At 38.2% G+C, this 20,176-nt stretch overlaps 1 protein-coding gene across 4 annotated transcripts in view; it reads right to left on the bottom strand.

The window, feature by feature from the left end:
- Positions 1–1,410: 1,410 nt before the first annotated feature.
- Positions 1,411–20,176, bottom strand: part of LOC101161101 (pleckstrin homology-like domain family B member 2) — a 37,554-nt gene continuing 18,788 nt past the window's right edge. The window contains exons 9-25 of one of the 4 annotated variants that reach the window (XM_023949932.1): positions 17,035–17,412; positions 16,256–16,417; positions 15,971–16,108; positions 13,058–13,186; positions 11,217–11,372; positions 10,906–11,016; positions 10,717–10,791; positions 9,401–9,553; positions 9,034–9,234; positions 8,536–8,679; positions 8,345–8,441; positions 7,126–7,282; positions 5,286–5,376; positions 4,984–5,130; positions 3,588–3,807; positions 3,336–3,421; positions 1,411–3,223 (exon numbers count right to left, since the gene is read on the bottom strand). In XM_023949932.1, coding sequence (XP_023805700.1) covers positions 3,083–3,223; positions 3,336–3,421; positions 3,588–3,807; positions 4,984–5,130; positions 5,286–5,376; positions 7,126–7,282; positions 8,345–8,441; positions 8,536–8,679; positions 9,034–9,234; positions 9,401–9,553; positions 10,717–10,791; positions 10,906–11,016; positions 11,217–11,372; positions 13,058–13,186; positions 15,971–16,108; positions 16,256–16,417; positions 17,035–17,412 — 2,586 coding nt within the window. In that variant the 3' untranslated portion in view covers positions 1,411–3,082. The remainder of the gene's footprint in view (positions 3,224–3,335; positions 3,422–3,587; positions 3,808–4,983; positions 5,131–5,285; positions 5,377–7,125; positions 7,283–8,344; positions 8,442–8,535; positions 8,680–9,033; positions 9,235–9,400; positions 9,554–10,716; positions 10,792–10,905; positions 11,017–11,216; positions 11,373–13,057; positions 13,187–15,970; positions 16,109–16,255; positions 16,418–17,034; positions 17,413–20,176) is intronic. The other 3 variants (XM_023949933.1, XM_023949934.1, XM_023949935.1) reach the window with 3 other exon arrangements.

The following is a 20,176-nucleotide window of genomic DNA, read 5'->3' as shown; positions in this document are numbered from 1 at the left end:
GGCCGGAGCCGGCTATCCCGGGCCAACTGATGTTCTTCTCCAACAACATCCTCAAAGAAAGTATTACATCTGTGGCTCTCTTCTTTGGCATGACACTATAGGACCGCAGTCTAACTTCCACTCATTCCCATTATATGTGACTTTTTTCTATGTAGCTTCCACAACTTTCACTGTTCTGGATTCACATATTTGATTTTTACTGGATGCCCTTCCTGGCACCTCTGCATTAATGCAAACCTGCACAGTAAAGCCTTAGATTATGCCCCCTTGTGGTTGAATTACCCTAATATATTAAGCAGGGAGGAAAAAGAGAACACAAAACGGTTAAAAGACAATAACAACTAAGCTGGAATGAATCTAGACAAATTGCAAAAATCAATACCTTTTTTTTTATCTTTGTAGCTAGTTACTTGGCAAAAGCACTTCTCAGAAGTTGATGATTAGCATGAATGTTCTGCTCATATTTGCACATGTATCATTAGCCAGGGGTTTGATAAATTTTTATGAGCGTCTGTACCTTTAGTGGTAGTAAGTATCCTGGATTAAAGGCCACCAGGAAAAGAAAAAATAAATAAAGATAATGACCAGGAACAACATATGCAGTTAGAGCGGTGACGGTGTGGGATTCTGATCACCGCTGTGATGAAGCAGCAAGAGTCGTGGTGTCGGGACTCTTGCGACCCCCCACACACACACACAAAATGCTCCGGTGGACGGCAGTGTCGCGAACTCAAGAACGCATGCAGCTTGTAATGGAGATGAATAGAATGGAAATGAATAATTTGAACGCAGTAAATTTGTCGCATTTCCTCGCAAGACAGAAACTTCTGTTGTAGAATAAGGATGTGTATGTGCTGCTGAAACCGTGCACGTGTGTAAGAAGGGAGTGCGTAAGAAGGGAGTGCGTGCAGCCCTAGAAGGAGTGAGCGCGTACGCAGGGAGTGAAGGGGAACAGTAATAAAAGGTTTCCCCCAGAAGCCCTTGAAGTCTGAACACAAGACTAGCAGAAAAAGTAAATTATCAGCAAAGATGAATGTGTTGAATGTGTTTATTACAGTTCCAATCACAAACCATATGCAGAACTTAAAAAAAAAAAAACTTAAAAAAAAAAAGTGTGGTTGTCGTCACACCCCTATATGCAGTACATTAGATAATTTGGACTCTTATTTTGAAAGTACATAGCTTTTGACAACATGAATTTCATTAGGTACACCAAATAGAAGAAAATCAGGGCTGAATTGTATTTAATGACCTAGATTTGACTTTTGTACACAACTTCTGCCCTATCAATCAATGATGAATTGATTAAAAAAAAATCTATAATTTTTTAGAACCTTTGAATATTTTCCCCCAGAGGAACATCAGAGAAGAGGACAAGAGTTTAGAAACTAATTAAGACAATTATCAATATAAAAGATGGAATATGGAATTTATTTCTTATTTGGATACACAAAACATACATACAGAAATTAATAATGACATAAATACAGTGGGGTCAAAATAAAAAAAACTCGTACAAAAAATAAAACAAACCTTAAAAGTATGAATTAAAATGGAAAAATATCCACTGTTCCAGCCCCTCGGATAAACTCAATAACTACATATTCGATATGTCATAAGAAACAAGCATACTGAGGCCAAACATGTAGTTACTTCATATTTCTACACTCTGATCAGCAAAAAACAACACAATATATTCCTGTAGGTGCTTCTCAGTAGAGCAAACTTTTCTGACGTGATATATTATGTAGCATGATTCCTATCAAAATGAGCTCTGGTGATCATAGCGGATTAGCAACTTAAGCTAGAATATAGTGATAATAGACGTGTTCTAAAGGCAGCATAATAATCAGCTTTATTACCAGGCTAATAAATGTACCATCGATTTGTGTGCCTGACAGTTTAACTTCATTAATGAAAACTTTGTTGCTCTAAAAATATATAGATGTATTCAGAAAGCTGCTGTGTAAAAAAAAAACTAGATAATGATCATCGTAGCAAGAAGTATTTAAAAATAATTAAAAAAAATGTTGTGCCTCTCACAGCACGGAAACTTAACACTTTAAGATGATATAATGCTTCAACATTAGGTTACAAAAAAAGAAACAAAGCAATAGTAACCAACCTCCAATTCAGTCTTCTTTGAGGCTTTTTCTGTGAATAATACATATTAGCACCTTGTAGCTAAAATAGAAGCAAGCGTTCACACAATAAAGGCACTTCTGTGTCTGAGAATGAACGAACAACAACCTGTTTTAACCTGAGAATGCCATAATACCTTAAACAGAACCATCATAAAACTTTACCATTCTTTATCTGTCTTAATAAGTTTTAAGATATAATAAAGCATAAAATTAGTACATTTAGTCTTTGTTTTTTTCCAATTTGTTTAAAAAAAATGAGGAAATCAAAATTACCGACAGTAATCATGATTAAAAAAACACAATTTTTTTTTCTTGGGAAGGTGGTAAAAACATTTCAAGCATAACTATACAACCTTAATGACTGACATAAGATTTTTTTTTATGACATTTTTTATGAAACCTAATGGAGCTCCAGCATCTGCAGAATTTACTTTATTTCTTTGCCACTAAGCTAAGGATGGAATAAAATGCTATAAACATCTTTAAATTTATCTGCTTTAGTTTCAGGTGAACTCTCCTCGCATTTTTAACCCAATCCCCTTAAATTCAGTCTTACAAAATGATCTTTTAAGAGTTTGTCTTAAAGACAGCAGTTAAGGTACAAAATATTTTTACCAATAAAAAAAAAAGGTTTTTTTTTTTTAAATGCGTGTGGCACAGAGACTCCACACTTGAGAAGGGAGCTGTGGCGAATGGACGAAGGCGTCATCACTGCTGTTCAGTCAGCCAGAGAAGAAAACGTCTTCTGGCATTGTCTGCATGTCATTTGAATTGTTTGGGAAACCACAAAAAGGCAGTAAAATCCACTCCTGTGAACAAACAGGCTTGTTCGAAGTAAACATTCTGTGTCTTTGGGAATCTTTTCTGGATGAAAAGCAAGGATTAAAAAAAAAAATCCCCTTTATCTGATAAAATATGAATGTCCCTCACCGTCTTCACTACAACATGAACTGTGTATATCCCTCAGCTCCGGTGACAATCACATCCATCCAGATCCTCATGGCCTCAGGTGAAGGAGCGACCATGTAGTAAATTCTATCGTGGGTCTTCACACTGAAGGTCAGCGTAGGGTTTGGGCTCTACAGACCGCAAAGACAGAAGGAGACGGGATGATGCAAATGACTCCAAAAGAAAAAGACGAAAAAAAACGTGTGTGTTAACCTAAATTAACAAAGGCATCTGAATTCATACCTTGTGTGCGTTCTTCAAATGGTCATAGTATACTTCCTCAATCGCCTGGAAGTAAATCACCCCTTTCAACTTGGCTTCATGCTTGTCTGCAGAAGAAGTGCCAGTAGAAGTGTAATAATTAAAAAAAAAAGAATACATTTTTCTTAAATCTCATTGTACTATGCACAATGACAATAAAGCCATTCTATTCTATTCTAAAGTATTATACTTAAGAGAGGCTGTTTGATGGTTGTGTGCTCCTTTCTTTCTTACCAGCAAAGTATGAAAGTGTGCGTCGGTTGCGGTCAAACACAAACCAGCGCTTCTTCCAAGTTTTGATCTTGCCTCCCATCTTGATCAGGTATCCTCGGCAGGTCTTTTCGGAGATGGACAGGTGGAAGCACGTGTCTGTGCTGTGGCCCGCTGACTCAATGTGAGCCCGCAGGTCAAAGTCGTCCTTTCTCACCGGAAGGTACCGAGTGAGCGGCCGGGACTGGGAGGAAAGCGGTGAAAGAAGGGGGAATCATTTTAACCAATGACAAGAATGCTGGGAAGTTTGTAAGCCTTTATCGAATTTACTTAATTTAACATTTGTTTGCAAACAGAACACTTGACCCTTATATAACCTTTGTGGTAGCCTATTAAACTGATTAAGAGATGTGCATCTGTGATCGGGAGGAGGGTGGACTCTCTGGGATCTGTGCTGCAGAAGAGAATGAGGGCTTTGACTCAGAGCATCCTGGACAATCCCAGACAACCCTTGCACAACACAATGTCTGGTCAGAGGAGCTCACGGAGTAATAGGCTCCTTTCACTGCGCTGCAGGACAGAGCGCTTTAAGAACTCATTTGTCCCTACAGCTATCAGGCTGTTTAATGAACCTGCCTGATATGAACTGATATTATTTTGTGAACTGTCTTTTAACTGTCGTTTGTTGTGTGTGGTTGTGTGTTTTGCTACCGGACACCTGAATTTCTCCTTTGGGAGATTAATAAAGTTTATATCTATCTATTGGCTCCAGATGACCCGCTCACAAGGGATAAGGTTTACATAGGATCATTAAAACCACAAAGATCCGAAATATTCAAATGTTCATTTAATACATTGGAGCTATTCACAGAAGTTTTTCTTTTTAACAGTCATTTTTTAAGAAGGGTTGCTTTTAAACTAAACAGGATTTAAAGAGCTGCAGCATTTAAAAACATCATGTGGATTAAGACTCCTTTTTTTATGAATCACATTTTTAGAAAATGTATCTGGGAATTTCAAACTTTTATTTACTTAGGAAGGGATCAACTTCAACTCGTGAAAATCCATTTTTGCCATCATTGCATCTTTTATCACAATTTGGTGATAAAAACCATCACCATTATTGCATGACTACTGTTAGTATATGAGATTACAGCCACAAGGGGGCAGTAATGTCAACAGCTTTTCATTGCATACAGGCTAAACGTCTTTGCAAACTGTTTATTTCTGTGAGATTTGATACTATATTTAAAATGATTTTGAACCGTTTTAAAATGTGGTGTTTAAACAGTAGAAAAAAACAATAAAAAGAGAACATATAATAACTAAATATACTAATGATAAAAACTTAATCAACTATTTTTAAAAATGTTTTTTTGGTAGTTCACAACTTCTATGCACAGATTTCTTCCTCTCTCACCTGTGCTCTCTGTTTCTCTCGCAGTTTCACCTCACGGTCGATTAGCTTCTGTCGCCGGTTCGTTTCCTCCTGTAACCTTTTCTCTAAATCCTCCCTTCTTCTCCTCTCCTCCTCCAGGGCTTGCTTTCTTATTTCCATTTCTTGCTCCTGAGAAACAATATATATATATTAACATGAGCGTTTCCAAAGCATTGTTTGGGTTGATCATCTCGAGATGGAACAAGAGACACATTTAGATGAAAAAACGATTCTAAATGGGTATTTAATGATAAAGCAGTGAATGTTTGCATGAGCTTAGAGACCTTGTGTTCCAGGAGGCGGTTTTTCTCTGCCTGTGCCTCTCTCAGCAGGCGCTCCATCTCCTCTAGCTTTGCCACATTGGAGGTACTGGCACTACAAAAAAAAAGAACACAAAAAAGCTCGTTAGCCATTTCAGTTTTCAAATAACTATGGACAAAAAGACTCAAATGGAGACCTTGTAAAGGTAATAAAACAACATTAGCTAAGTGAAGCATGAGACCTAAAACATAAACCCATGTTTGAAATGAACCGACGAAATACACTTTGAGGCATGAATAAAAGTCATTCAAATGTCTTCATTGTGTGCGTCCCATTGGAAATTCAGAATGTCAAAGCAATTTTTAGAGTGTGTATTTTGCTGTTTGTGCCCCTTTTAACACACAGCTTAGACTGCAGATGGTTTGCACATGACATGCATTCCTCACAGGCATCCAAATGAAGGAATGTCTGTTCATTTTTGATAGCTTTGTGCAATTAAATACCAGTTATTTCACTTTTTTGAAATGTTCTTTTACCAGTTCTCCTCTTTCCCTCTCGACATAAAGAACTGTGTTCCTGGAGCTTCTAAGAACATTCATCGCCTTCCATTCATTTATTTCAATACTACATAACTTCTAAAAGTTTTAACCTGGAGGAACTTCTATCTGACTCTTCCAATAAAGTATAGCAGTGTAGAAACACACACACACACACATGTGCCCAGTTCCTTCTAATCTGGATGGAGTCAGGAGAAACTGGACACCCGAGTTTGCTGATGTCAGAAGAGGAATGGTACACATTAGAGTGGAATATACAAATCAAGACGACGGGGGAGAAAAGTAGGAACAGGACAGAGAAAAACAGGACCAAGTGGGAGAGTATGAAAGATGAAGAAAAAAAACTGCCGCCTTTTCGTGTCAATAGCAGAAATTCTTTCCTTCCACTCTGATCGATTATCTGCCCCTACAATGTACAACAAATGATGTACAAGCTAATTATCAACAAGTGATAATATATATATTGCAAATAAAAGCCACCATAAAACCAAAAAAATCTTTAACATAAAACCAACATTTTACACGTTTTTTAAAAAATGCAGCTCTTACCTGAATCGATGAAAAGCATCAGCACTCATTACTATTAATTTTTTTTCTGGATTAGTTAGAAAAAGCTCCGTTTGCATCGCTCCAACACAATTTTGAAAAGTCAAAGAGAAACAAACAAACCCCCAGTTTAAGCAGATATCTGTCCATCACAGGTCCACATCCCACAACATGCCCTCCGATCACAACAACAGCGGTCCAGCCAACAAATAAAAATGCTCATTCTGTTTTCCCGCTGAACCAACAGCAGCCCATCCAGAGGAGCGAGGAGAGCAGGCACACATGGTTTCAGTACATCTGGGGGTTGGGGGGTGGACTGGAACCCCCAAATGTACCTCTAGACTCATGTTAGTTCGTTCAACTGAACCTTCAGGGACTGGCTGTTAACACACACACCTTTTATGTTTTCTGTCCACTGTAACCCGACCCCAACAGCCCTAATCAGGAGTCCCCCCCCCACCTTAAATCAAATGACTCACAGTTCTCGCTTCCCATTCTTCAAAAAGGAAACATGAAAGGCAGGAGACCTCTGCACAAACGTTTTACATCAACTCCCCCCCTATTCTTTTTTTCTGATCTCTCAAACTCCTATCCAGTGTTTTTATATAAAAAGGGGAGCTTCTCAGCTTTCCGTGTCCTCATTTTTTACACTCATTGTTCCCTTTTTTTTCCTAAAGGTGAAATAAAAAAATGCACCCACCAATAATAGACTTCGATTTCTATCTGTACCCACTAAACATGTACACAACCCAAAACCCACCTGGAGACGTTGTCCGGTGAGCAAGCAGAGATGCTGGTTTCTATGGAGTCACTGCTGTCCACACTCATCGTGTCAAAGGCCTGGTTGTCACGGTACCCAAAGGCATCAAGGTAGACGTTCGTTTGAGAAGCCGCCCGCGAGCTTGGCTGACCTGAACCTAAGAGCGGAAAGAAACTAAAAGAATTACCTCTCGTTTCCATGGAAATCTGGGATGTTAGAATGCAGCCACGTGCTGCACCTGACTCTGGCATCCCCTCGGACACAGTTTCCATTGGAGGCTTCATATTCTGTACACAATGACCCGCCACAGTGACACTTTTTTTCCCCAGAGTTTACAAGAAAATATAGCTTTAACCGCTCTATAAAAGCAAAAATTATAACAACAAAAAAGCAGAAAAGGTTGTTTAAAAAATTCATAGAAGTCTGCAAGGAAATAACGAGATCTTTAAAGGACAAAGGCTGACGACAGAATGACCGTAGAGACAATTTTAAAGACATTTACTTAGCCGCAGGACACAGGAAGAAAAGCGATACCATCAGCAGCACATCCAAGACCCACCCATCAGATGAGGCAGATCAAGAGATCAAAGGGACTGAGGGAGAAGATCCTCATGTCTCCTCCCAGACAGCAGAAAAAACTGAAACTAATGTAAAACATGTGGAACAAAAAGACGGAGAAACGTATTTATCGTAATGTCATTAAAAAAAGGCCAGCTATGACTCAGCAGACTGACTGATGCTTTAGACACGTTTTACTAAATATGAACACAAGCGCTCTGCAGTGAGCCAATAACAGAGTGGTCATGGTGTTAAATAAAATGTTAAATACAGATCAAGAGGAAAAACGATGAAGAAAGTCCAAAAAAAAAAAGGTTTCTCTTCAGTTAAAAGAGTCAACTGTGGTGCATTCCTTCACTATCTGAACCCACAGATAAACAAATGAGCAACACAGTAATTCCCAAAACACAAGAGAGTAAACACGAGGATTATAGTGAAATTCAATCATAGAGTGCGAGAGTGGTTCTAGGTTTATACAACATAGATGACTTAGACTTAAAAAACTTGTATATGGGCTCATTTCCTAGCATTGGCCTTTTTGTTATTTAACATATCAAGTGAAGTATTTCTAAAGTTTCAAAAAGTGAACATAATTAACAAACAGCACTTCAACTCTTTCTTTCTTGCAGCCACATCATATAGTTTGTTTGACTGCACATACCTTTATGCAGATGTCTAGAATCACTTTCCTTGGATAAAGAGAGCATTCTGGGAAGAATGCTGCCACAACTTGAACTCTGTACCAGGGGCTGATGGGACTAGAAAGTAGAAAAAATGTATTTGTATTACATCACAAAGATAAAGGGAAAAAAAAACATAAAAAATCCTGCAGTTTCACATCACTCATTTTACCTTGGTTGAGAACGGCCGACCAAGTGTAGCACATGTAAACTGAGAGTTCAAAGCTGGGGGGGGTTTCTTTCTGGGTAAAGTATCACTGAGATGTGAGCCAGCGTCTTTCTCGGACCGCTTCCTTTCTTCCAGCATCCGGAAATGCTGTGAGGTCATAGGAAAGAAATGAATGCAAAGGGGACTCTAAATGTAACATAAATGACAGAAGTGTTTCTGTTTGTTTCACTTCTTTGTCTCATCTACTGGTAGGACTTCAAAGTGTTTAACATGGTGCCATCTAGTGGTAATTGACAACTGAAGCTATATATATTTATTCTGTTGACTCTTTAAAATAAACTCATTTCACAACTAATAAAAGTAGCTAAATAGAGATGTAACTAATTATTAGAATGTCCTTAAGGTGAAATAACAAAATACATTTAAAATTAAACTGATTTTTTTAAAAGGGGTTTTTCAAAATAAAACAGGAAGCTGGGGGCATCCACACAAACCCTTTACCTGCCTGTGTCGCCGATGATGGTTTTTGGCAGGAAGAGGGGGTGGGGGGGAGTCGGGGAGGGGGGAAGGGTCTCGATATGTCACCATGTTCTCTGGCCAGTGCACAGAGGGGGTTTTGGGGAGAGGACGAGGATTTAGATTGGATGAAGAAGAAGAGGAGGAACAGGAGTGACAGTCGGTGGGTGAAGAAGAGTAAGAAGGCTTTAAAGAAAGAAAGAAAGAAAGAAAGGTTGTAAGAAAACTAAAATGATGCACAAAGGCTCTGCAGAAGACGTTGGGAGAGAAGATACTTCCATCATCTGCCTTTTATATTAACCCAAACACACAAAAAAGAAGAAGAAAAACATCTTCATTCCACTAAACACACCTCATCCTCCTTTAGCTCAGGGGGGGCCTCTTCAGGGGAAGGGTTTACCTCTGACTCAGGAGGGGTTTTGGCCAGAGAGGGGGCAAGAGCGGGTTTAGGTTTCTGCCCAAGCTGTGAGTAAAGCTCATTGATTTCACTGACTGTGACATATCCCTGGAGGATAACAGGAAGAGAAATGAGGGAGAGTGGGTGAGGCTTAGAATAAAGTGAGTTAGCCACGTTAAGATGTCAAACACACACATCAGTTGTTAGATAGTGGTGGAAAAACATTACTTAAGCTCAATATTAATAATCAACACACAACACATTATCTAAAGTCAAGGCAATTGTGTAGCGTAGGAGTTCATGCTTTGTTTTTGATTTCTAATAATTATTAGATAGAAGTGCTCTCAAAGTTTTTTTGTTACCATAACAAGGATTGGGAATAAAAAAAGTTATTAATATTAGCTGGCAGAAGGCAAAACCAGGATGAAAGAATGTAAATTGTAAATACCGTATTTTCCGGACTATAAGTCGCACTTTTTTTCATAGTTTGGCAAGGGGTGCGACTTATACTCCGCAGCGACTTATATTAGAAATAAATTGAAATAAATACATTGTTAACCCTCCTGTTATGTTCATTTGTGAGGAACAGAGATGATGTTCCTGGGTCAATTTGATGTATGAGGTGTGTTAAGTGTTAAGAGGATATTAAGTGACTCAGAGAATCAGCAAACTTTTTTTTACAGTAAGATCTTGAAGGCTTACAACATAATATTCTATTTTCCAATGATTTCATAGATTCAGAAATGCAATAAAAGTGAAAACTGTTTCTACAAATACAGGATGAAAACAGAGTATTAGTTGGCCAATGATGCTTCATGAAAGGAATAAATAAATAAGTTTGAGAAAAAATTACTGTGAAATTATTAGATAAACAGTCTGCTATGATTGTGTCATATAAGGTTGTGAAAGTTAAAATGCGACTTATAGTCCAGTGCGACTTATCTGTGTTTTTTTCTACTTTATAATGCATTTTTGGGCTGGTGCGACTTATACTCCGGTGCGACTTATAGTCCGGAAAATACGGTAACTTTATTTAATTATACAGAAAACACAGAGGCAAATCCGGCTCCAAACTATAAAAATACTTCTGTGTTCTTGTGAAAAACAGAAAAAAATTAGAACTGACACATTTCACCCACATAAGCTGTATCCTACTGAGTAGACAATGAAATCAAGGTCAATCTCACAGAAACTGCCGCTTTAGGAGTCTGAAGGAATTCAAAGAAAGGAAAAAGTGCCCATTTTGACACCAACATGTCAATCTAACCCACCTCTCTCAGAGAGAAGCTTCGTCCCCCGGTGAGATCAGCATATTTTCTTTCAAGTGACACCAGATTTTCTTTCTCCTAACAGACAAAAAAAAAAGCCAATAGTTTTTTTTTTGTTTGTTTTTTAAAATCGATCAAAAATAGAACTGTACTTGAATTCAAGAGTAGTAATGAAAGTGAAAATAATCATACTCTTTGCAGCATTGATTCAAGGTTGCTCCTCTCCTTTATAAAGCTGTCCTTTTCTCGCTGAGCCTGCTGGGTAATCTGGGTAGCCTGCATCTTCAAAGTTAACAGTCGTTCCTAAAAGAGAAGACAGTTTTGCTCATGACACACTTCTAGTACACTTAAGTAATCTGACCCTCCTAAAGAAATCCAGTAACGTTTTTACCTTTTTTTTATACAAAAAAGAAAAAATAAATGGTACAAAACATAAAAAAAAATGAATTAAGCTCGGGTCTTTTTCTTTGAGAAGTAGGAACTTTTGCTTAAATGTCGGTTACCTTGCGAGTGACAGAACTGCGCTGGTAGTCTGCAATCTCCTTGAGAAGCTGTTGGATCTGCGTTTCCTTCTCCTCGTCCTGCCTACTCTCTTTTTCCAGATGCTGAAACTCCAGGTCCTCGAAGCGTTTGGTTTCTGTGTCAAGCACTTCACAATCCTTATAAACAATTAAAAACAAAAAGGCAAAAAATGAAATAAAATAAAAAAAAGAATAAAAATGCCTTTATTTTTGTATAATGGTGAAAAAAAGCATAACGATTTTAGAAAGTGCTAAATAAATCTGTAACCTCCAAAGTTTTTCATTTGCTTTCCTACAAAAACGTACCTTATTGGTACGTCTTTGCTCTAAACTACATTTAATAAAGACGGCAACTTGTGTTTATAGATGTTTATGGAGTTTCCTAAAGCATTTCCTGATAAATTAATTCAATATCCATACCGTGGAATTTAATGTACATTAAATATTTTTAAGAAGTTTCACATTTTGCCTATTTTAAGCCCTGAAAGGTTTTGACTCGTGCAAAAATCAAACACTGTGAAGCTCAATAGAAGCTTTTTTCTGAAAGGGCCACTGTAAATTCTTTTGTTGTGTGCTGCAGAGTAGTTCCTGTCTGGTATGACAGTACAGCAATAATCATGCCAGTTATGATTTGATCACACACAGAAATCAAAAACAGAAATATGCAAGCATGTGCATCATCCCAACACAGACTAAGAGAGGAGGAAACCCACTTTTGTTATGGCTCACCATCATGCAGTCCCCAATTTATTACCACCACTATATGAATAAACATGCAACGTTTTAGTCCATCACCATTCATTCATTCTACAGAAAAAACAAAACAGAGCATTTTTCACTGGTCATGAGACAGTTGTGTTTCAATCCCACAGAGAGAAGCTCCAGACACCAGGTCAAGACATCAGCAAATATTAAGAACGTACAGTTCTCATCACCAACATTTAAATACGTGATTCTCTACATCAGACTCAACCTTTTTTGATAAAGTGATGTGCAAACATGAAAACCAGAGCAGTTCAGACAGCAGGAGAGACTGAAGAGTGTGGGAAAGTTTCCACAGCAGAGGTGAGCATTTTCGCATGCAAGTTCAAAACACAAACGGTTTCTCCCTGTTGGCTCAGAGTTCTGCTCGCACCTCTGATGGAACCACGACTTTATGCAGCCTGTGGCATTTTGGATGTGAGACAAACTAAAAGCTACTTAGAAAGGTGGACGAACAATTTTTGTTCCGAATATTAAAAGAAAAAAAGGTTAAAATATGTATTATGTACAGAAGCATTTTTGTATTAGATTAAATCCCTTTTCAAGCTCTAAGGTTCTTTTTTGGCATTTCACTATAAATGACTGTCACCACTAAGTTTATTCACATTAAAATTTGATTTATTAAATAGTAAAATAACCATTAGTAAAATATAATGAAAAGTTATTAAAACTGTTTGTATTCAGTTATTATCATTAGTCAACCAAATGATTGTTCGTTAAGATCAAACTAATTTGAAAAAATTTTGAATTTATTGAAAGCGAACAATTTTTTTATCCATGAAAAAGCGGAATTTGATTTGAGCATTTTCCAGACTTTCACCAGCATCTGTGACTTTTATTTTTCCAGTTATTGCAGAAATGAAAAAATGTTAAATATAAAAAGTATTTTTTTATTGGACAGCTGTCATATTTTTGTTGGATTGATTCCATAAGCATAAAGCATCCCCGTCAATCAGAGCAGCTCCCAACCATACATAAGGAGGAAATGAGAAACCCCCTTTAGGTATTTGTATTCTCCGGCGTGTGTGTGTGTGTGTATGTGTGTGAGTGTGTGTACTGACCCTGGCTAGCTGCTCCTGCAGGGGCTCCTTGGTGGCTTCAGGGCAGCTGTCCAGCTGAGAGCGCTGCTCACACACAATCTGAGCCAACCTCTCTAATCTGCCCCTTTCTGCCTGCAGCAACTCGCACGCCTGGCACGCGCACATAGATGTACACACATGTCCACACCACGACACATGTACACAATTGTTTTGTGTACATAAAAATGCAAAGACAAGCACGCACACACACGGGACAGAAAGGATGCGGAGTTAGTGAGGACTAAGGTGTCACAGTTAGTTGCTACGGTGATCGAGTCAGTCTGGCTACCCTGAAGGAAAGCGGGAGAGGGGAGGAAAATAAAATCTGGTGGGAGGAACAGACAACTGGTTATTGAAACTGAGGAGGTGAGGTGGACACAGGATAAACAATGCAGCAAGTTATGGCTCAAACTCATCAAGGGTTTATGAAAATGGTTTAAGAAATGGGCGGGAATTAAGAAGTAACATGAAATGACTCGATGGATCTATCTTAAAACAACAACACACACAGGCATCGAAATCCGGCACAAGTCCTCAACTTTCTCTGCGTTTGGACAGCAATATTTAAAGCTGAGGCAACCACAGATGCCTCTTGAGTTTCCTTTCTGTTCGTCTCTCTTTCCCTCTCACAACCATGATGAGGTTTTATCATCTACACTGTATCTGAATCAGGCTGTGTGTGGAAACGTTCAAACGAAGAATCCAACAACTAGGACCAACCGTGCACACAAACTGTTTACTCTCTTCAACTTCTCACTGTCAGTTTTACCAAATGACAGCGTAAAAGAAATCAACACATAGAACTGCTCGCCTCCATCCGTGGTTGTCTTATACTAGTGTGTCAGAGGGGGGATGGTTGGTGACAGAAGCCCCCTGGGTAGATGTATATTTGGACCAGACAGAGTATGAGAAGGATTAACACCTCCTGGTTAGTCATGTGACACGCAAGTACATTAAAGTCCCACTCCAATCATCATTTGATCTGTTGTAAAGGGTTCCCAGTGGTCTTTTAATTATGATTTTGCTGTTTTTAAGCAAACTCTAAAAACTTGTGTCATTCTTTGGACATAGTTTAAGCAGAGTGGAAGGAGTTCATCAGAAAATGAGCCTGAGTTTTGGGCGGGACCGTTAGCGCGGAAGTAAGCTTCCACTGATATCCCATCATCCCTATGTGTATACTGTGAGGGGCTAGCTTAGAGCCCCTCACTGCCCCCAGCTAACATTAGCAACCAAAATGGCGAGCAATAATTTTGAGCCCGATACCAACTCAGACGAGGAAAACAAAGACATATGTGGATCTATTTGTCTGCAAGTGGACGAATCAGAATGGAGCAGAGGAGAGAGACTTTGGCCCGCCCATTTCAGTTACCGGTACTGTGTCACAAAAGAGAACTTTTTCAAACGGCATTTTTGTTCCTCTGCTTCTGATTCATCCTTAGTTAAATAAAGAAATCCTACATTTTAAATTATTTTGTACATGTCCTTCCTCATGAGAAAAATGCTACAAGAAACACAATAAAACACTGAAAACAGGATTTCTTTTTGGAGTGGGTCTTTAAGGACTCCGGGTTGTAAAAACTGATGTTTCTTAGACTGTTTTAATAAAATTGAATGTTTTTATTTCTTAGGAAAAAAATAAACCTTCAGTAAATAGAAGCACATGTTAATTTAGGAACTAATAAATGCCTATTTTTTATTATCTATCCCCATCAGTTAGGGGGTGTGAGGTTTGATGGGGTGGGGGCGGGGGGTGGGGGTGGGGGGGTAGGTGTGGGGAGGAGGCTTTATTTTAATTTTCGTGCTTTTTTAAAATATTTTGTATTGTGTTTTTTTAAATTGAAGCCCTTAGTGTTATGCTTTTTTATAGGAAAAGTACTATATATATATAACTTTGATTTTGATTTGATTCAGGAACATTTCTGTATTAAAAAAAAGAAAGAGTTTAAGGATCAATTTGACATTATTCAGAATATTTATGTTACTGGCATTAGCCAATGTTCATGCTTTTTTTAAGATCTAGTTAGTGGATCTGAATTAGCTTAAGGTTTTTTGGTTTATTGTTGCTTTACCTGCAGCACCGATACCCCCACAGTTCAAAATCCCAGTCAAGCCTTTTCATTATTTTGAACAGAAACTATTTGCACCTGGGGAAAAACCTTTCCAAGGAAATTATTGAGTTTTCTTCTTAAATATTTAACACACTGGCCCTCTGATGTCTGAAATGTAGCTCATAGACTGTTTTACTGTGAACATTGCACAGCGTGACCTGAAGGCAATCTGCTGTGTTTTCCACCCCTAAAGATGCTGGGAAGTGTCTTCCGATTGATTATGGAAAATAAATAAATCTAGTTTTGTGTTGAGCACTCAACATAATAAAATGAACCTGTATGTATTTTAAAAGAAGTTAGGACCATTTCTCATGTCTTTTAGTCTTAAAATTATGTTGTCATTTCCACAAGTGTTGTAGCTCAAAAAAATGCAACTTTTGGTTTGCAGCATCCATCCCTCCATCCAACCATGTCATCCTAAGTGTAGTCCATGTTTTCTTTTCTTTTCTAGATTTTAACGTGACTACATAAAGTTGCACGTTGCAAATGATTTTGTTATCTTTTGAAACACAAAAAACATGGAATTAAACTGGGGATGCGCACAATAGCAAAACTAATAGTATCAGTTCATATTTTGTTAAAGGACATTTAAAATGTCCAAGATCCATAACGCTTTGTTTTAATTACTTGATTGCTTACTAGAACAATCTTGATCATCTAAACAAATTAAATGAAACTAAAATGATCTGCAGATGTTGTGCTTTCAGATATACACAGAACTCTGCATATATGAAATAAAAGCATCTTCCCTGTATTTATTGTCTAGTTAAATAAAGAAAGTGAATACCTTTTCTTTTTCCTGCTTGGAGCTGGTCTCTAAATCTTCCATCTTGTTGTGAAGTGCCTCCAAAGCCTCTTTTTCTTGTTGCAGAGCAGCTGCTTCTGACTCCTGCTCAGCCTCAACCAGCGCTTGTTCAACCTCCACCTTTTAGAAGCCAGAAAAATGTTTTTCTAGTTTATTCCTAGATCAGCTTTACACCAAACCGAGATGACAAAAATCCCATAAAACTGACATTCAATAGTTTTGAGTTCTGAACATTGAAGTGACCTCACATGTGATGTCCTAGTTTACCTCTCGGGCAGATTCCTCCATTTGGTTGTCCAGCTCTTTAATTTTTTGCTCCAGCTCCTCAATGTTGTTTAGCACTTGAATTCTCTCCTCCTCCACATGCCTTACTTCCACCTCTGAAGATGCAAAGTCTTTTTCTTGGCTGTGAGTACCATTCTCTAGAACCTGGTAACAACAGAGAAAAACATGGTTATCATTTTTTACCTATTCTTAAAACAGAGTTTAAAAGTTCAGTTTCAAATTATTTTCACAGGAACAGCTAGTAATCACAATCACAGTCAAATAATGCTTTATGTTCTACCACAATAGATACAAGCCCTCATATGGCAGCGCATCCAAGCACCAGCTGTCAATTCTAAATGTACCACTGGTTCAAATCTAATAAATGAGCTGAAAATATCTCCCATCTGTGTGCAAAGGACACCAATACGTTCCAAGTATTAAGACAAGAGATCCTTATGGCTCATGCCTTCCAAAGAGAACGAGCAGCATTAACCCGTCCTATACCCTTAATTTCTAGAAAGTCGATCAAAGGTCGTTACTTCAACAATTGTTAACTTTTCTCCCATCAACTCAAAAGTGAGTAATGTTGGAAAGTGTCCTCTAGAGCTTACTCATTCTTGGACTAATGTTTGATGTTTTTTTTTTTTACATTTGGTTGTAGATGGAGGGTACAACAGGAATTTGGACAAAAAGAGCATCAGAAAGTCAAAAATAAAGAAGTATATTTTATGTAGAAGGCTCTACAAAGAGATTTCCGGTCCCAGGTTTGGACGTAATACCTTACTGGTCTTTTGTGTTCGTGGAGCAGGTATAGGAGCAAAGGCTTTCAGACTGACAGGAGGGGATTCAGCTCTGTAGTCTCTGTGTGCACCGCTGCTCCTCTGCTGTACCTTGAAAGTATCATGATAGTAACCGTTTTCTGATCCAGGGGAGGTCAAGATATCGTTCCCCTCTGAGCCATTAATGGCTGAAAAGTCTGAAAACACAGAAGGTGTGTCATCATCGTCATCGTTCAGCTTGAGTTTCTCAAGCTCCTGGTTGATCTTCTGTAAATCTGCAACAGCTGAAGCGGAATTCGGAGCAGGCCCACTTCCATTCCTTTCAGCTCGGCCGAACTCGGAACAAAGAGACAGGATGGTTTCGAGCCGCTGCCTCTCCTGATGACAACAAACAAATGGAGACAGAACTGTGAGAGACAGTAGCTGCATAAGTTGTCAAGGCATTTGTGATCATTCTATTTAGAAAGACATTATGCTGCTTACCAAACTAGATCATACAAAATCTCTTCAACAAAACAAACAAAAAGAATTACCTGTGGTAGCATTGCATGTGTGAATAATTCCTGATAAAATCTCCTTGTTCGGTCTAAAATAAGTACTTTAATCTATCACTGTAATATCCCTACTCCAGTTAGAACTAATAAATCACTCACTTTAGGAGGAATGTTTCCTCTTAGTGAAGGTATCTACAGCAGGAATCCTTCCAACAGTCATCAAGCAAAGCTATATGTGGCGGTTCTACGGAAGCTGACGAGAGACAAAATGACCCCTCGTGGTAACATCACTGTAAAGTATATGTGAGCCGTACGAGCAAGTGTATGTGTGTAATATTAGAAACAAGGGAGAGGAAAGTGAGCTAATGATGAAGGGGGCAGCTGTCAACTGTGATTAAACATGTGCATTAGAGCAAGCTACTGTTTTAATCACAGTAATGCCACCATGTGTAAATGCCCCTTTGGAAACAGCAGGACACTTTCTGTGGATTTAGACTCCTAGAGGGAACGTGAACCAGAGGAGATTTGGACGTTTCAACGTTTTATCAGCTACTTTCTGAAGTCTCAAAAACAAACTTCTGAAAGTATAAAGAAAATCATTTAGAATTAGCCTACTTGTTTCTGAAACCAAATATTGAAATTACAAATCCCATTAAACAAAATGTCATTAGGCTGAGTTGAATTTTCCTAAATATAAACTAAAGCTCATAAAATACTTTCCATTGTCGTTACGAAATGTGAATCTGGAAGTGATACAAGCTTGTGTCAGTTTGTCACCTTGTTCTATATTAATAGAAAAAGTCTCAGTGGAGTTTCAACAGGATCAACTAAAGAGAGACTGACAGATGGACTGTGAAAGAGAAGGGACGAGTCATTCAGCCACTGTCCCTTCTCACTTAAATCCTATAAAGAATCACAGGAGAGATGCTGCATTTAATAGCAGTTGTCTTTTGCGAGGGATAAATTCCTTTTGCGAGCCTTTTGCGAGGGATACATTTTTTGACCCTTTTCCAATTTTTTCCCTAATCAGACTTTTATTGTGCTTCAAAATTACACATTAAGAAGAAATGTTTGTGTCTTCAAAGTACCAAAATAATCTGCATAGCTCATGGGAGACAACACTGCTCCTTTATACTACCAGCAGTACCAGGGTCTAAAAATGAAAATGTAATTCTCAAGTGAAACCAGCAGGTGGCACAGCTGTACCATTTGATGAGATTAACACAGTTAAATATACTGTGAACATGCTTTATGTGAAATATTTTATCAAAATTTAACCATAAAACTGATTTATGTTACGTAACAACAGTTTATTTTAAGGACAACTGAAACAGTTGTTTGTTTGGAAGTGTCTAAAACTTAATTTCTGTGTAAACTGTGGAATGCTTTACTAATTAATAGTCATGTGTAATAAGAGGGCAGTCGTTTGTGGTATCTTATAACATCTGCAACTGATCTTTCCCCATCGGTTTCTACAAACACTTGTAATTTTAGACAGAACTGCTGAAGTCGAGTTATTGCAGGAGATTGGATGCACCCATTGGAAGAGGGGAAACTAGAAAAATAAAAGATATATTAAGAAACGGCAGCAGTTGAAACTGCATGATAAGAAAAATGAAGAAACGAGCTGATGCTATGACACAAGCAGAGGCTACCGGTGCATTGTCGGTCAACTATCCTGTGATGTTCTTATGCGCAGTGCATCTGTGTGTTTATCCACCTGCTACAGAACAGCTCTGTAATCTTCATTTCTCTGGCCCACAACCTACTGATGTGTTTTGTGGCTTTTCAGCGGTAAAAACCGCGCTGGGCGGACCATCAGATGACTGACACACACATGAACCCATGCACACAAGCACACACAGGCACAATCCAAGCACCAGGCTAAGAATAGTCCTGTTAGTATAGAATACTATAATCATGTGTTGAGTGGTGAACCTCACTGTGTGGGGATGTATTAGACTCCCTTAGAGAGTATGTTTGAGGCCAAAAGGAATGTTATTGTAAAGAGAGACATTCTTGAACTGTTTTTCTGCCACATGTTTTCTCATACCTTTAGAGCAACTTTTAAAGTAGTAGTTTTGAGAAGTTGTAGTAGTAGTTTTGATATGTGAAGTAGCAATTTTTGCACAACCCTTAACACCAGAGATGTCGCTGGTGACGCCTAAATAACAAACCCTTATAGAAGTATGGTAACTCTTTACTGTTCACGCGGTCAATGTCAATCAGCTAATTCTGATTCACGTATGAAACGTGGATTCTCATATCAGCGTTCTTCCCTTCAGAATCCCTTGGACTTATGTTAATTGCGTAAACAGTTGAAGAGTTCAATAAGTCAAAGAATGTCAAACACTGGCATTACCACGTGTAAAAGATGTCCATCTGTTAAAAATTTAAAGTGTACATGTTATCTTAAGCAGATTTTAAATTTGTTTTAAATTTCATGTTTGTTTTTGTGTGTGTGTGTGTGTGTGTGTGTGTGTGTGTGTGTGTGTGTGTGTGTGTGTGTGTATGTGTGTGTGTGTGCGTCAATGCCCCTTGGCCAGGTCTCTCTCGAAAAAGATATTGTATCTCAAGGGAGTTCCTGGTAAAATTAAGGTTACAAAAAAGTGTGTCTCTATGATTGGGCAATTTATACAATCCATCAG

This window comes from Oryzias latipes, chromosome 20 (assembly GCF_002234675.1).
Source record: "Oryzias latipes chromosome 20, ASM223467v1".
NCBI lineage: Eukaryota > Metazoa > Chordata > Actinopteri > Beloniformes > Adrianichthyidae > Oryzias > Oryzias latipes.
The sequence above is the reverse complement of the archived record's forward strand: the minus strand, read 5'-3'. Positions and strand labels throughout refer to the sequence as shown.